The sequence below is a fragment of the Podarcis melisellensis genome (genome assembly GCF_964234715.1).
Source record: "Podarcis melisellensis genome assembly, chromosome: 14".
NCBI lineage: Eukaryota > Metazoa > Chordata > Lepidosauria > Squamata > Lacertidae > Podarcis > Podarcis melisellensis.
In genome coordinates this window covers 32,006,363-32,024,193 of record NC_138546.1, presented here as the reverse complement: position 1 = coordinate 32,024,193, position 17,831 = coordinate 32,006,363, and the positions used below count along the sequence as shown (strand labels likewise).

The 17,831-nt window shown below is 40.7% G+C and overlaps 1 protein-coding gene across 2 annotated transcripts in view; it reads left to right on the top strand.

Annotated features, from left to right (window-relative positions):
- The window catches only part of ADAMTS17 (ADAM metallopeptidase with thrombospondin type 1 motif 17), a 182,982-nt gene that overhangs the window by 62,955 nt on the left and 102,196 nt on the right, over positions 1–17,831 (top strand). For both annotated transcript variants that reach the window (XM_081888428.1, XM_081888427.1), the window contains exon 8: positions 14,579–14,684. In XM_081888428.1, the coding sequence (XP_081744554.1) occupies positions 14,579–14,684 (106 nt within the window). The remainder of the gene's footprint in view (positions 1–14,578; positions 14,685–17,831) is intronic.

Here is a 17,831-nt window from a genome sequence, read left to right as displayed (position 1 = left end):
CCAAGCAGGAAGATAATAGCTCTTTCCTGTCAAAGAATTGATCACCATCTTGGTCCAACCAGCTTCATCTCCTTGTTGGATTTTGTAAACCTAGAGGGGCAAGTGCATGAATCTAACAAAGCCATTTGTCCAAATCTTCATGTTGTGCTATCTGAAACTTTACCATTATTGTTATTATTTGGGTTTTGTTTTGTTTTTGTTTTTTAAAAAATGGATTTCTTACCTGCCATTCACCGTGAAGTTCTGGGGTGGTTTACCACAATTTTAAAAATACAATGGGTTATTATTCCTACTCAGAGTAGATCTATTGAAATTGATGGACATGAATACCAGGTTCAGTGGCTGGTTGGTTTTCAGCTAAGGTTTACTCCAAGTAGACCCATTAATGATCCCAACTTAGCCATTTTCAGTGGGTCCACTCTGAGTACAGTGGTACCTTGGGTTACAGATGCTTCAGGTTACAGACTCTGCTAACTCAGAAACAGTACCTTGGGTTAAGAACTTTGCTTCAGGATGAGAAAAGAAATTGTGTTACTGCCGTGGGAGGCCCCAATAGCTAAAGTGGTACCTCAGGTTAAGAACAGTTTCAGGTTAAGAATGGACCTCCAGAACAAATTAACCTGAGGTACCACTGTAGAACTTAGTTGCATACAGTTCACTGTTATAAACAGTTAAAACAGATTACAGTCAAGCTGTGGTCCTAAAAATATTGTTATGAGTTTGTAAGTGCCAGATACCTATAATTCCTGGACCCAGTAAGTGTTAGAGTTTAATCAATGCTTGGAGTGTTAAACTAAGTGTCAAACACTGAACCCTTGGATTCAGCAGTTTCCTGATGAGGTAATTGCCTGGGAGAGAAGCCATTCAGAAAACAGAGGAAAGGTCAGACAGTAAATGCATGGGTCCCCCCACTCAATTCACAACTCCTAGTCAGTGAGAAGAAGGAGGCAGCGTTTGAATTAGAGTTTTAAAGGTGTAATCTAGGAGGGGGGAAAGTTGCAGGTGGGTAAAGGCAGCAAGCTGGAGAGAGGGTCAGAGCACGATGGTTGATTTTTTAATGAATCCTGCCATGGGATAAACAAGACCCCCGTGGACTGTTAATGCTGTGATCCCCTCCATCGTAGGCTCAGGTTGTATATATGTGTAAATAAACCATATGTCATAAAGACACCACAGTCTTTGCTGTGCCTCATTTCCAAAAGGAAACACAGACTCTGGGTAAGTGCATGGAACCCCTAGAATCTTGCAATGCTCAGAGATTGAGGTGGGATGCAACAATACTTATCTTGGCTATCAAAGGTCAGGGGGGAATTATGTACTCAGCATTCAGCAATACTAGACTGTGAAGTATTCTGGAGACCTAAACAGACTGACCTGCCATAATTCTAGAATCTAAGTTATGGAAGACAGAAGCAGATTTATCCTGAATTCTGACACCACTCCTTGGTCCTTCTGTGCATTTCACATGTTAAAAGAAAGCACTTCTTCACACAGTACATAGTTAAACTATGGAATTTGTTCCCACAATATATAATGATGACCACAAAGCTGGATGGCTTTAAAAGAGGATTAGACAAAATTCATGGATGAGAGAGTTATTAATGGCCACTGGCCATGTTGGCTGTGTTCTCCCTCCACTCTTGGAGTGGAGTATGACTGAATACAGTGGTACCTCGGGTTAAGTACTTAATTTGCTCTGGAGGTCCGTTCTTAACCTGAAACTGTTCTTAACCAGAAGACCACTTTAGCTAATGGGGCCTCATGCTGCCGCTGCGCCGCCGGAGCACGATTTCTGTTCTCATCCTGAAGCAAAGTTCTTAACCTGAGGTACTATTTCTGGGTTAGCGGAGTCTGTAACCTGAAGCGTATGTAACCCGAGGTACCACTGTACCAGTTGCTTGAAACTGCAGGAAGGGATATTGCTTTTGGGTTCAAGTCCCGTTTTTGGAATTCCCATAGGCATATTTTTGACCACCATGAGGGCAGGATGGACCTGGACTAGATGAACTCTCACCTGATGCAGAAGGACCGCTCTTATGTCCTAATGCCACGGTTTATGGTGATGGATCTGTAGTAGTGGGTACACCACATCCAAAGCATTTTCTTGCAGGCATGAATTTGGACATTGGGCACATTTACTGTAATAGAAATTTAAAAATCACTGGTAGAAAAGTTTGTGCCTAGTTATTAGCCCTGCAAAGGAATCTTCATCATCTGTGCAGTTTAGAATTGGTAAAGGCTTTATTTGTTTCCAGTGTGGTTTTCATTAACTATAGTGACAAAGACAATTGTTGCTAAGGACACCAGTTTCCTTTCATGGAAGTGAAATCATAATACAAACCAGAATTTGGCATCCTGTTGTCTAACCAAAGTTGGGACAAACTGATCTGTGTCAGCAGATGTTAACCCCTTGTTCTTGCTGAGGTTGAATTCTGAGAAGAGGTTTCAATTTATGGATCCAAAGGGCACTTCTCTGAAATTCCAGAGCATAGAGCCAGTTAACACAGAAGCCTATAGGTGAGCTTACATGTGGTCAGAAGCTTTTGGGTGACTGTTGCAGCTTTTAACTCTGATAGCTAAAAAGTAACCATACAGAGGCCCTGACTGCCCATTTCTCCTAACCATCTACACTTTCAGCAGCAGATTTGTTCTACAGCTGTTTGCTCCGGTTGGTGGCTGGACTCCTTCCTTTATTCCCGACGAGCTGGGTGACTGAGCAGCCTCACACCTAGATTTTTCTGTAACAAGATAGCAGCCTCCTGGAATAGCAGAGGGGAGTCAAGGAAGTTGCAGTGAAATTGACTACCCTGTGACTTCCTTGTTCTTGTCCGCTGCTACAAAAACCAGATACTGCCATACTGGTGCAGATACCGTCAGCTGCACCAAGAGAAGACTGAAATTGAGCTCTGTATGATTAATAATCGCAACTGATAGCTGTGACAGTCGACTCAGAGGTTCTTTCGCAAAATACAGTGTGAACTGGCCCATGGAGTTCTTTGAGGTTCTTGGATGGGGAAGCTTATCTGTGACTATACTGGTCTAGTTAAAGTTATTGCTTCTTTACCTATTTTGCGTCTTTCACCCCACCCCCAAAGAATTAGAATTTTCCTTGACAAATTAAAAGTAGCAGCAGTTAATTTTTCATTAATTAACTTGCTAACAGCGCTGATTACACGTTTATTTGCTGCCAACAGGAGCTCCTGCAAATAATCATTAAAGGATTAATGGAGGGGGAACAGCAGGGGTCAGCAACCGTCTCTCAGACCATGTGGTGGGCTGGACTATATTTTTTTGGGGGGGCGGAATGAACAAATTCCTATGCCCCACAAATAACCCAGAGATGCATTTTAAATAAAAGCACACATTCTACTCATGTAAAAACATGCTGATTCCTGGACCGTCCACGGTCTGGATTGCGAAGGCAATTGGGCCACATCCGGCCCACGGGCCTTAGGTTGCCTGCCTCTGGGGAACAGCATTAGCCTTTACATCCACCAGCATTTGATGTATCACCTCTGCAATTAGGCAATGTCCTCATGGGCTGGCTCTGTTGCTTTGTGAAATTGTAAAGGGCTCCTTGCAGTGCTGAGCAGAGTCCTTTTTAGCTGGCAGTAGAGTCAGCAGCTGCAAAATGTTTACATGTAACAACTGGGATAAACCCATTTTTTAATAGTTGCGTGCAGTTTTTCTGTTCAAGTCTAGATAGCATCATATGTTCAAACTCAAACTCAGAAGTTACATGCTGCAATTACGCAATTTCCCTCGGGGAGTAATTTTTAAAGGAACCCTGCCAATACTTGAAAATATAGCGCTGATGTTGCTTTGGCTGGGCATCTGATGCTCCTGTGTCGGGGTGTTTTTAACATTAAATCATGCTGGTTTTTGGAAATGAGTGAATTGGCTTAGGTATCATCTGTAAGACAAGAACTGTATCGAGTAAGACTCTCTCCCCCTCTCCACACCCCCAGCCCCAGCTTAAATTAAATTGCAATAGTTGGTGCGGTTACATAGACTGGATATCATACAGTAAACCTTGTACAACAGTGACCAAATTTGGAATTGATCAAACACCAAAGGAACACCAACTTTGGCTTCTCCTGCTGATTCACTTCCACATAAGCTGATTTAAAATGTGGTCTCTGGTGTTTTTTTAAAAAAGAAAGATTTCCCAACCAAGCCTGTAGACACACACACACCACAATTGTTCAGCCCAAATATATGAATTGATTAATTGGAGCCATTTATTCAACTCCATATAAGCATGACTTTAAAAGGCCTAAGAACTTTTAAAGCCATCCTCAGTTTGAAAAGCCCACAGCTCTCCAAACTGCGAAACATGGGACTCTTAAGAGGCAAGCTAGACATAATGTTAATATTCTCTCACTCTCTTTCTTTTTAAATAGCACCAGGTCCCAGCTGGTATCTTAAAAACTGAAAATTAATGTTGTCAAGTATTTCTGTAGATATTGCCTTGTAAACCTAGTTGTGGCCTGGGAGCCCATCCCATTTGTTTAAGAGTACAGTGGTACCTCGGGTTAAGAACCTAATTCCTTCTGGAGGTCCGTTCTTAACCTGAAACTGTTGTTAACCTGAAGCACCACTTTAGATAATGGGGCCTGCTGCCACGCCGCCGCTGTGCGATTTCTGTTCTCACCCTGAAGCAAAGTTCTTAACCCGAGGTAATATTTCTGGGTTAGCAGAGTCTGTAACCTGAAGCATCTGTAACCCAAGGTACCACTGTACCTACAAGTGTGACTTGCAGTTTTAAAAAGTTGCAGGAAAATTTTTTCTGTCTTCAGGTCTCCCTTCTCCAGCTTCTGCTGAGATGGGTAAAGTACAGGCAATCATTATTCAATCATGGGTCTGTCTTTTTTCTGAATTGAGTGGCCACTAAATTATTCTCCACCTTATTCTCTGAGGATCTTATCAGAGATTTGTGCTAGGTGTTTCTCCACTACTATACCAGAGGAATCCTAGACCTGCAGAGTTGAAAAGGGCCACAAGGGTCAAGGAAGGGAATAAAGCATGTGTGTTGGTAGTGTTGCTCAGGCAAAGCACTTTTGGTCTTGGACAGCCCTTCTGCATTGCTGGATATTTTCTCATTGAACAAGTGGCTTAACTGACCTGCATGACTGTGCACACACTTGTGTACAGTCCTTACTTCCCCCCTTTGTGTGTGAGACATTTTGCCCCAGGTGAGTAATTTTAAAATGGCATGTACCAGTTTCCCTGGTAAAGCAGAAATCTTCATTACGTTGTAAGTGGTCCTGTTTTGTTTCCAAAGTCGTAGCCTAACCAGTTTGCTATTAGAGGGAATGGTACCTGGATTTGACCCATCACCTCCCACTTAATCCTTTCTCCTCTCTCCCTGGGGTGAAAGTGTGAATTACTGGTTTTTGTCTGCATCTCAGAGAACAGTCTCTGAACTGAAAGGAAACTGCCCAGCTAAAACACTTCTTATCACCTGCTGACACACAAGAGGAATTATTTGAACATATTGCCCCCTCCACCAGTCTTAAGAAAATCTTTTCCAAGGACTTAGGGCTAATAAGGACCTATTTGTAAAAGACTTAATGGTAAAAATGGACCTATGGTCAGTTGTTCCATAGTATTTTTATTCATGCACCCAGTTTATTTAACTTTTATTATTCATTGTCCTATTTGTGTTATTGTCCGTTGTCTTCTCATTATATACAGCATATTTTTTAACATTGCAAGTATATGTTAATATTTATGGGTCATTTTGCTGATTGTGTTCTTCCATATAGGAGCCCTGATGTTCAGTTTTGTCCTCTGGATGCTGTAACAAACACCTCATCATGTAATTAATTAACTATACCAGATACCCATATAAGCCTATAATTCTCATGGAAGCCTGAATTTCAGCTTTCCTTGTACACCACCCCCTTAATTGCTGGCAATTTTCACTTAGTTTCTTTTAGCACATAAGAGTATGATGGCCAAGCTTTTCCCACCAAAGGTTTCAAAAACTGCAAAACAGCAGAACATGATGGAAAGTTGCCACATAGAGGCCCCTGCATTGTACTTGGCTTGCTAATTAAGTGTTAGTTTATTGGCAAAAGGTAGAAAATTTTCTACTCAACTGCATCTTCCAAAAAAGGGTAAACTATCTGCCCCCTTTTTAACATGCCAGTTAAGAAGGGCTTAAAATTGGTGCTTTACTGAGAACATGTCCAAAAGACTCTGAAGCTGAATTGTGCTAAAACAAGGGGTGTTGCTATGCTGCGTGTCGGCTTATTTCATTCTGATAGGATATGGCTCTCATTATAGAAGGGGTTTGATTTGGCACCAAGCATGCTGGCATGTGTTAAGCACGTTGTGTAGCTGGGCTCACACCATAGGTGAAAAGCCCTTTGGGCTACTCTAAAATTCTGTGTCTGCTTTTCCCCCAAGATACTGCTCCAAAAAAGAATACGGGTGATCAGAGAATCTACAGAGTTGTAGAGTTGGAAGGGACACAATAGCACAACCCCCAAAATGCAGGAATCACAATTAAATAATCCACTCTAGAAACCTCCACTGAAGGAGAGTCCAGTGTTTTCTCAGGTAGTCCATTCTACTGTTGAACAGCTCTTACTGTCAGCAGTGGCGGAGGAAGGGGTGTATGGTAGGGGTGGCCCGCCCTGTGTATCACCACTCGGGGGGGGGGTGACAAAATGCTGGGTGGCACTCACCGCAGGGCCTGCAGCACGCCCAAGACACACTTCTCTCCTGGGAGAGACACGGTGGCTTCGGTGCATGCAGACGCTGCACTGCCCAAACAGTCCGCCCGCTGCCTCCTCCTACTCAGCCGCCCTACAGCTGTAGGGCGGCTGAGTAGGAGGAGGCAGGCAGACTGCCGAGGCCCCATGGCGCGCCCCACCCCTGGGCACGCCGCCCCAGGCGCCCGAGCAGCTTCCTCCGCCGCTGACTGTCAGAAAGTTCTTCTTAATTTTAAGTCTTGTAATTTGAACCCATTGGTTCAGGTCCTGCTCTGGAGAAGCAGAAAACGAACTTGCTCTTCAGCCCTTCAGATATTTGAAGATGGCTATCATATCACCTCTCAGTCTTCTCTTCTATGGGGTAAAGGTAAAGGGACGCCTGACCATTAGGTCCAGTTGTGGCCGACTCTGGGGTTGCAGCGCTCATCTCGCTTTATTGGCCGAGGGAGCCGGCGTACTGCTTCCGGGTCATGTGGCCAGCATGACTAAGCCACTTCTGGCGAAACAGAGCAGCGCACGGAAACGCCGTTTACCTTCCCGCCGGAGTGGTACCTATTTATCTACTTGCACTTTGATGTGCTTTAGAACTGCTAGGTTGGCAAGAGCAGGGACCGAGCAATGGGAGCCTACCCCATTGCGGGGATTCGAACTGCCGACCTTCTAATCAGCAAGTCCTATCTGTTACATATAATGCTACTCCTTCATCCTTAAAGATGATGATTAAGATTCCCTCGGCACACGTCTCATGGTCTTGAAAATGATCCTACTTCTTCATGCATGTAATGTAGACTAATTTTACAGCATCAACCCAAATATACAGTCACTCCATTTTGTATGAACAGTCATGAGCCTTTGAAAGTTGCCACTGGTAAGGGGGGGAATATATTTATTCTATTATTCTATTATTATTATTATTATTATTATTATTATTATTATTATTATTATTAATTTATTTTACCACCCTTCATCAAAAGATTTCAGGGCGGTTGATAAGATAAATTCTATGTTATTATTTTATATTGCATTAAACAACAACAGCCTTATAAGCAAACTGGATGAGAATGGCCCCTGTAAAGTGCAGCTGGATCCATTGTCTCACTCTATTAAAGGCAACTGAACCCCAGGCCACCTCTGTGTGGGAGAAACATTTATTGCAAGTAAATAGATCTCTTGTCTTTTAGCTGGGGGTGGGGAAACTAAGCTTGAAATAATTAAAGCTGCTATTGAAAGATTGTGGGCTTTAGTTCCCCCCTTTACAATTAAATAAGGTCCTAATTAAAGTAAAAAACAAAACAAAACCAAAAAACTTTAGATGGGTGCATGTTTTGTTCATACATGCCTGAAGTGTTTACCTAGCTTTCTATGAAACCTTTTGGAAGCAGGTACCCAGAGAGGTACTGAAAGCAGAGGGAATAAATGATACTTCCTTTTTGCAAATTAGAGTGGAAGTGACTATTTCCATCATATACTGGATGACTATGTGAATATTTATAGTGTTTATTGATTGCTATGACAGAGCCAGTACCAAAACTGTTTTATGTTCAGACAGCTGATGCTCTGAACACCAGATGCTTGGTATTATCAGCAGGTAATAGAGGTGGGCATGAGGGTAGATTGCTCTAGTGTGCCCTGTCTGTGGACTTCCATGAGAAATTTGATTTGACCACTTTTGGCCAACAGAATACTAGGCTTAAGTTGTCAATTATATGAACAGTCTATGGCAACTGCAGGCCTATGTTCCATTTGATTATGAGTCTACATGTCAGAACATGTGCAAATTCCCCTGAGAAAAGGAAAAAGATTTTTCACATATTGAGAAAGGAACAATTGGACATCATATGCCTACAAGAAACACATGTGACTAGGCTCCATAGGAGAGTTTTAATTAACAAAAGATTAGGCCAAGAATTTGTTTCCTCAGACAAAGTTAAGAAAAGAGGAGTAGTGATTTATGCAAAAGAGAACCTAGCACCAAAGTTGATATTTAAAGATGAACAAGGAAGAATTTTGGCGATTGAAATCCAAACACAAGGAGAAAAATTTCTGATAGTAGGAGTATATGCACCAAATGAGGGGAAATCGGAATTTTATAAAAAGCTGCATGAGATAATGTTGGATCATATAGACTACACCAACATCATTTTGATGGGAGATATGAATGGAGTCGTCTCTACACATATGGACAAGTCACAAAACCAAAATCTGACTAAAGATGGCAGACTACCTAAATCTTTTTTTGAACTGACAGACAATATGGACTTGATCGACATTTGGAGGACCAAAAACCCACTAGGTAAAGAAGGGACTTTCTTTTCTGAGGCTCACCTATCATGGACAAGAATTGACCAAATTTGGATAACTAGAGGGCTGGCCCCTAAGACAAAAAAAATAGAGATCTGCCCTAAAACTTGCTCCGACCATAACGCATTGAAAATGGATCTGAGACTTGTGCCAGCTGGATCCTTCAGCTGGAGAATGAATGACACTTTGTTTAGAGATCAGGAGATTGTGAAGAAGGCCCAAAAAACGTTGAAGGATTATTTTGAAATCAATATGAATACCCCGGTGGACAAGAGAACAATCTGGGACGCAAGCAAAGCTGTAATGAGGGGGTTTCTGATTCAACAAAATTCTATTAAGAAAAAACTCTGGAATGGGAAAAGAGATAAGATTTTAGAGAAGATACGAGAGGGTGAAAAAAGACTTAGACTTAACCCAAAGTCAAAAGAAGTGTTAAGAGAAATTAAGTTCCATCAAGCACAATACGCCAAATTGATAAATCAAGAAGTAGAATGGAAAATTAAACAAATGAAACAAAGATCTTTTGAATCAGCAAACAAATGTGGAAAACTATTAGCATGGCAGCTGAAAAAGAGACACAAATTGAATTCTATTACCAACTTGGAGGTTGATGGAGAAAGTATTCAGAAACCAGAAGAAATTAGAAAGTGTTTCCAGAGATATTTCAAAAAACTCTTTACTCAAGGTCCACAGGCGGAGGAGGAGATTATTCAATTTGTAAAAAGTAATGGATTGGAAAAATTATCCCAAGATAAACAAACAACCCTGAATTATAGAATAACACAGCAGGAAATAGAAAGTGCCATTCAGAACATGCAATTGGGGAAATCCCCAGGCCCAGATGGACTCACCTCCAAATATTATAAGGTTTTAAAAGATTATTTGATTCAATCATTAGTGGAGGTGTGTAACCAAATTATGGAGGGGAAGGGGGCTCCGGAATCGTGGAAAGAAGCATTCATCACTTTGATACCAAAATTGGAATCTGAAAAGACTCAACTCAAGAATTATCGTCCTATTTCACTCCTGAATGTGGATTACAAAATTTTTGCTGACATTCTGGCAAGTAGATTTTAAAAAGTTCTGAATGAAGTAATTCATAAAGACCAAGCAGGCTTTCTCCCTGGTAGACATTTGTCTGACAACACTAGGAACATTATAGATGTTTTGGAGCTATTGCAGACAAATATGAACACAAGAGCTGTATTAATTTTTATAGATGCAGAGAAGGCCTTTGACAATATATCTTGGAAATTTATGAAGAGAAATTTGGAAGGGATGGGAGTGGGAGGGGCGTTTCAAAATGGTATAGAAGCAATCTATTCAGAGCAAAAAGCTAAATTGATAGTGAATAATGTGGTGACAGAAGAGTTCAGAATTGAAAAAGGAACACGACAGGGGTGCCCCCTATCACCCCTGCTATTTATTTCGGTCCTGGAGGTACTGCTGAACTTGATTAGGAAGGATCGGGAGGTACAAGGTATACAGGTCGGAGGTAAACAATACAAGTTGAAGGCCTTTGCAGATGATTTGGTTTTAACACTACAGGAGCCAGAATCTAGTACTAAAAGAGCTTTAGAATTAATTTATGAGTTTGGTCAGGTGGCAGGATTCAAGTTGAACAAACAAAAAACAAAGGTTTTGGCGAAAAATCTGACTTCTTTAGAAATAGATGAGTTTCAGAAAGAAACGGAGTTAACGGTGGCTAAAAAAGTGAAATACCTGGGGGTGAACTTGACGGGGAAAAATTTGAACTTATTTAAAGATAATTATGAAAAATGCTGGATTGAAATTAAAAAGGATTTAGAAATCTGGTCAAGATTAAAACTTACCTTGTTGGGAAGAATTGCAGCTGTAAAGATGAATGTATTGCCAAAGATGTTATTCTTGTTCCAAACCCTGCAGATCGTGGATAGAGTGGAGTGTTTTGGAAAGTGGCAGAAGGACATTACGAAATTTGTCTGGCAGGGCAAAAGGCCCCGGATAAAACTTAAAATACTAACAGATGCTAAAGAAAGAGGGGGGTTTGCCCTGCCGGACTTAAGGTTATACTATGAGGCAGCATCCTTCTGCTGGCTGAAGGATTGGTTTCTACTAGAAAACACTGATGTCCTAGATCTGGAAGGGTTTAACAATGCTTTTGGATGGCATGCATATTTGTGGTACGACAAGGTAAAGGTACATAAATTATTCAAGAGCCATATTGTCAGGAAAGCTTTGTTTAATGTCTGGACTAAATACAAGGACTTACTTGAAAATAAGACGCCGAGGTGGTTGTCACCAACGGAGGCGAAGACCACCAAAGGACTTAACATGGAGAGTGGTTGGGCTAAATATTGTGAGATAATAGAAAAAGTTGGAGATAATTGGAAGCTGCAGAGTTTAGAAAAAATAAAGGATAAGGTGCGAGACTGGTTTCTCTATGCCCAAATTCAAGAGATGTTTAAAAAAGATAAAAAGATTGGTTTCCAGGTGGAAAAATCAAATTTAGAGACAGAACTACTTGAACCTAAGACGAAAGTGCTCTCAAGAATGTATAACTTGCTGCTTAAATGGAACACACAAGATGAGTTAGTTAAATCAGCTATGATTAAATGGGCTCAAGACATTGGTTACAACATCATGTTTGAAGACTGGGAAAGGTTATGGAACACCGATATGAAATTCACGGCATGTAGTGCCTTGAAAGAAAACATTATGAAAATGATATATAGGTGGTACATGACCCCAGTCAAACTTGCAAAGATTTATCATTTGTCTGATAAAAGGTGTTGGAAGTGTAAGGAAGCTGAAGGAACATTCTTTCACCTCTGGTGGACATGCCCGAAGGTGAAGGCATTCTGGGAAATGGTTTATAACGAGTTGAAAAAGGTATTTAAGTATACCTTTACTAAGAAACCAGAGGCCTTCCTCCTGGGCATTGTGGGCCAGAGAGTGATAAAGAAGGATAGAACTTTCTTTTTATATGCAACTACAGCAGCAAGAATTCTTTTAGCTAAATATTGGAAGGTACAGGAGCTACCCACGCTGGAAGAGTGGCATACGCAGCTGATGGACTATATGGAACTGGCCGAAATGACTGGCAGAATCCGAGACCTGGGAGAAGAGGCAGTGGAAGAGGACTGGAAAAAATTTAAGGACTATTTACAAAAACATTATAAGTTATGTGAATGTTGAGAATTTGTTAAGTCTTTAGACAACAAGCTTCAGATTCCAAATTTTTGATATTGCTGGAATTTAAGTTCTGATTGTGAAATGACTAAAGTCTAGGGTAAAGTTTCTATATTGAGGACTGTTGGAATTGTGAACTAATAATATTTCCCCTAAACCTAATATACAATTGAGGAAAGTACAAAAACACAGGAAACAAGGTATTAATTTGCTGTAACTTTATTTTATTGAAAAAGATGCAGGGGATGGAAGATGTGGGGAAGTCCAGTAGATCATGAAAAATTGTTTTGCAAAGTACGATTTCTTTTTTACTTATAACTTTTTTTCTTCTCTTTCTGTAAAACTGCCTTTGTTGAATAACTGACGATGTATTTGACCTTGGAAAAAAGCAAATAAAAATATTATTATAAAAAAAAAAAAATAGCAGTTCAAAAGCACACCAGTGCAAGTAGATAAATAGGTACCGCTGTGGTGGGAAGGTAAACGGCATTTTCATGTGCTCTGGCTTCTGTCATGGTGTTCCGTTTGCCAGAAGCAGTTTAATCATGCTGGCCACATGACCCGGAAAGCTGTCTGTGGACAAATGCCACTTCCCTTGGCCTGAAAGCAAGATGAGCGCCGCAACCCCATAGTCGCCTTTGACTGGACTTCGCCATCCAGGGGTCCTTTACCTTTTACGCAGCATCTAGTAATCAAAGTTAGATTTTTATTTTTTATTTTTAAAAGGCATAATCAATATTACAAAACGTAAGAGTACAGTTGTATTTTCCAGATGAATAGAGAGTCATTAATGTCACAGAGACTAGATTATGACACATAAAGGAAATCTCACCAAATGGCATCTTCCTTACCCTTGGAAATGTGTAATTTGTGAGTTATTTTCACTGCAGTAGCCAGTCTACATTTTCTCGAACCACAACGAGAGTTTAAGTTATGTACTGGACCAAATAAGTTATCACTGCAGCCAACATCCATATAAGAAGTTCCTTAAATCAGAAAGTTGCTGTTTGATCATCCCACAGATTCAAAAGGGCAAGTTGTGGGGAGGCCTGAATGGAAAATTTAATTTTTTAAAATATATCTTTAAAAAAGTCAGTCCAAAATTTAGATGCCAGAGTGCATTCCCATTGGAAGTGGGAAAATGTTCCTCTGCTACTGCAACCACAACAACCTGTGGGATATTTGAAATCATATGAGAAACTGCACAGAAGTACAGTGCCACCTGTGCAGAATTTTTAAGGAATATTCCCTTACATAAGTTGAGGTTGATTTACAGATTGTAGGTGTCCATATTGCATTCCACTTAGGGACATCTAAGCGGAAGTCCTTCACGCAGGTAACTTTAAAGCCTTCTAATGAGCCTTTAGAGATATGAAGAAGTTCCTTATAAATGTTAGACCTGGGATAGCTCAGTTGGTAGAGCATGAGACTTAATAATTGTGGGTTCAAACCCCATGTTGGGGGTTGTACTTAGATGATCCTTGTGGTCCCTTCCAACTCTACGATTATATGAATTTATAACAGATACCATTTCTTTGCCTAGATTACCCAGATTTAATAAATCCTTGAAATTTAGTGAGAGGTCTAGTATCTTTTGACTCAAGGGCAGGATCAGCCTGTAATTATTGTCACTTATAGATAAATAGCCAATTAAGCCCGAATTTTCTACGACTAGCCTGACTTACTATGTTCTGTAACTTTGATTATTTTGTTTTGTTTCGTTTGTAATTTTGATTTTCCATAAAAACAAAGTTAGACTACATCTCAACATTTGGCTTCCATTCCTAGCTATCATAGACCTATGTATCAACAGTTTTTATCCATCTTCATGAACTTGATTTTAAAAGAAAAAGCCACTTTACCTAGTAACATTACAGTGTCACGTGGCAATAAATGTTAAAGGCTATTGATACTTGCACCAAGAAAGCACTTCCTTTTCGTTTCCCTTGAACCTGCTTCCATTCAGATTCATTACATCCCAAGTCCTAGCATCCTCAAAGCAGGGGCGGATAGCCTACAACCCTCCCAATGTTGAACTTCCATCAGCCTCATCCTCACTGCCAACAGTCAGGGATGATGGCAACTATAGTCCAGCAATATCTGGAGGGCTACAGTTTAGCCACCTGTCCTAAAGTAACTTCTCTCTGCTTACTGTTTTGATGATTGTTCACGATTTTATAGACCTCTGTCATACCCCTCCTTGTTTGGCATTGAATTTCCATCCTGGTGCACCTCCTCCTTAGAGCAATCTGTGAGCAAATTGCTCAGTATTATTCCTTAATGACGCATAATTTTATTTCTTATGACAAGCTGCTTCAACGTGTTTGTGAAAGGCATGAGCTGCTTTTGCTGGCACTGATGGAACCCTTCATTATCTTTTACAGGAATTGCCTATCTTGGAGGCATCTGCAGTGCGAAGAGGAAGTGTGTTCTTGCAGAAGACAATGGGCTGAACCTGGCATTTACCATTGCTCATGAATTGGGACACAAGTAAGAGGTCACCATTATATTTGTAGCAGTGTCTGAGGGTGTTGTGACTTGGGTTGTCCATACAGGCTATGGATTGCTGCTGTAGTTGCAGCTGGTATTCCTAGTGAAATTTCATATTTGTTGTGACTGGATGGTAGTGAGTATTTCTTAAGCAAAGCATAAGTGAACTTCCAAAGAAAACCAAATATTTCAGTGAATCTAGTAAAATTAGTTCAACATTTCCCAAGGCGGTCTCTGGATTTTACCAATTTGATATTCAAGTTTCTGTAAGACCAGCAGAAGAACAGCAACATTTCTTAAGCATGCTTTTGTACATTGCTAATGTACACTCTGACAATTGATAGAACATTTATTATAGATGAAGTTTATATTTACACAAAGGCAGCATTGACTGCCCCTACAAACTTCAATCATTCCTCTACTGTTCAAAAGGCTTCTGGATCCAGCAAATAATAGCAAATCAAAAATGCATTTTTAAAAATCCAAATGTGAATAATTGTTGAAATGTAGAAACCTAAAATGTTGAGTAGCATATAGGTCTAACTAAAATTGCTGGTATAAATTAGTTATTTGTTTTGAAGATATGCATTTAATAATTTAAAAAAATTTAAAAATGCAAATACATACCTATGATTAAGCTGTGTCTTAGTCATGTTGGTCATTGTGATACGTTTGATGGCTGTCTGTCATTTGTAGTATTCAAAGTCGGCAGTGCTGCCTGAACCTGATAGACCGTTGTTATAGAGAATGCATTGCTGTTGCACTGTATCCTACAAATATCCCATAAGCATAGGTTTGTTCAGGCTCGGGGCACACAACTATCTATCTATATCTATCCATCTATCTATCTATCTATCTATCTATCTATCTATCTATCTATCTATCTATCTTTATTTATTTATTTTAGCATATACTGATCTGTTAATAAAAAGCAACTCACATTGGTTTTCCACTGATAAAAATGACTATGTATGTTGAGCTTAAGGATAAAGAATTTCAGTAGTTTACATCACTGAAGTAGATGCTTTTAGGTAAAGGTAAAGAGCCCCTGGGCAGTTAAGTCCAGTGAAAGGCGACTATAGGGCTGCGGCGCTCATCTCGCTTTTAGGCCAAGGGAGCCGGCATTTGTCCACAGACAGCTTTCCAGCTCATGTGGCCAGCATGACTAAATCACTTCTGCTGCAACGGAACACCGTGATGGAAACCAGAGTGCACGGAAACGCCATTCACCTTCCTGTGACAGCGGTACCTATTTATCTACTTGCACTGGCGTGCTTTTGAACTGCTAGGTTGACAGAAGCTGGGACAGAGCAACGGGAGCTCACCCCGTTGTGCAGATTCAAACCGCCAACCTTCTGATCTGCAAACCCAAGAGGCTCAGTGGTTTAGACCACAGCGCCACCAATCTTTCTCGGCTAGGAGTTATTGCCAAAGAAGAAGAAGATGCTTTTAAGGAGGATGTTTATTTTATATACTTTGCAAGGATTCTTGCAATACAGAATGTCAAAGCAGATGCAATATTAGTTATGAAACCATCAGTGCACATGCCCCAGGAGACTGCAAACTATTTTTTTTGTCTTCAGGGATGACCGCCAAGGAAACAGAAATAATTGCCAATTGGGCAACTGCAGAAGCTTGTGCTAATGCAGAAGCTGTAAGCTCAGATTTCTCCTTGTATGTGAGCAGGCTTATTTGATGGTGGAAAATGGTTTCGGAAAATGTTCGTCAGATACGTTTGCCTTACCATGGCCTTTGACACCTGAAATGTGTGTTTACAGGGGCCCCTCTATTCCTGTGATTGTAATCTCTTTAAACTGTTTTTAATTTTGTATCTGGGACCTGCTGGAGATGGGTGGGTAAATAATAATGATAGTGGTGGTGGTCGTGGTGGTGATGATGATGGTCATGCAGCAGATGGCATCAGATACCCATACCATCCCTACAAGTGACTGGTGGTGAGCTAGAGATACCACCTTTTCTGGAGCATTGAGAGGGCCTGTGCATGATGTTGCACAACATCCTGGGGGGGGGGCGTGGCTCTGAACATTGAGTCCAGCACACTTTTAGTGAGCAAAGGAATGAAGAGCAACTACATGGAATCTAATTGCATGTATGTTTACCCAGAAGCAAGTCCTTTTGGGATCAAAGGGGCTTATCCCTGAGAAAGCACACACAGAATCACGCCCTTGGTTAGGAATGCAGACTGAGGTGCTAAGCTAGGGGTGCTGAACCTTTGGCCCTCCAGGTGTTGCTGAACTACAACTTCCAGCAGCCCCAGGAAGCATGGCCAATGGCCAGGGATAATGGGAGTTATAGTTAAGCAACATCTGGAGGGCCAAATGTTCCCCACATCTGTGCTAAACCAACAGCTTTAAGGAAGAGATGGATTTTGAGGTTGGGAATTCCTCTTCTGTCTGTTAGCAGAACAACTAGAATAAAGTTGATGAAGTCCAGAGAAAAGAAACTTTCCTGATAACAAACTGAACAAGAATAGGGTATAATGAGGAGAAACTTATTTGCAGGCCTAATTGAGAGCAGGGAGACATATTCAACCACACAAACTGAGGTAAACCTCCTCCTCCCTCCTGCCACCTGCCAAATCTCAACCATCTTCTCCCTTCCAAATGTCTAGAACCTCCAGACATTCAGAGTCCTCTGTCAGCCAGACCAGTAACAGAATTAACCCCTTAAGTCACACAGCGAATGATTCTTGCATTTGTCCTTCCAACATTGTCCCTTCAGCTACATTTCCCACGAACCTTCTTCAGAAGTCCCAGGACTGACTTTATGAACTTCTGAAAAGGTCAGAAAAAGAATCAATGATTCTATTTTAAACTCATACACTTGCATACCACAAAAAACTAAAATGAAAAGGGAGGAAGGGAAAAACCCTCAAAAGAAATCATTGGACACAGATCTGCAAACATTTTTACTGGTCCTGATGATGCATTACCTTTTAATAACAAATATTTGCTTTAAAGTGAATCTTTAAGAGAAAAAAAAAATCTTTGCTGATTTTTCAGCAAAGCAACTTTTCCCCAAATACATATTTTGAATACTTAAAGGAGTGGGTGACGTTTGTATGGGGTTCAACATCATGCCTTCATGTAAAAATGAACTCCACTCATAATAATCACGATGCTTTTG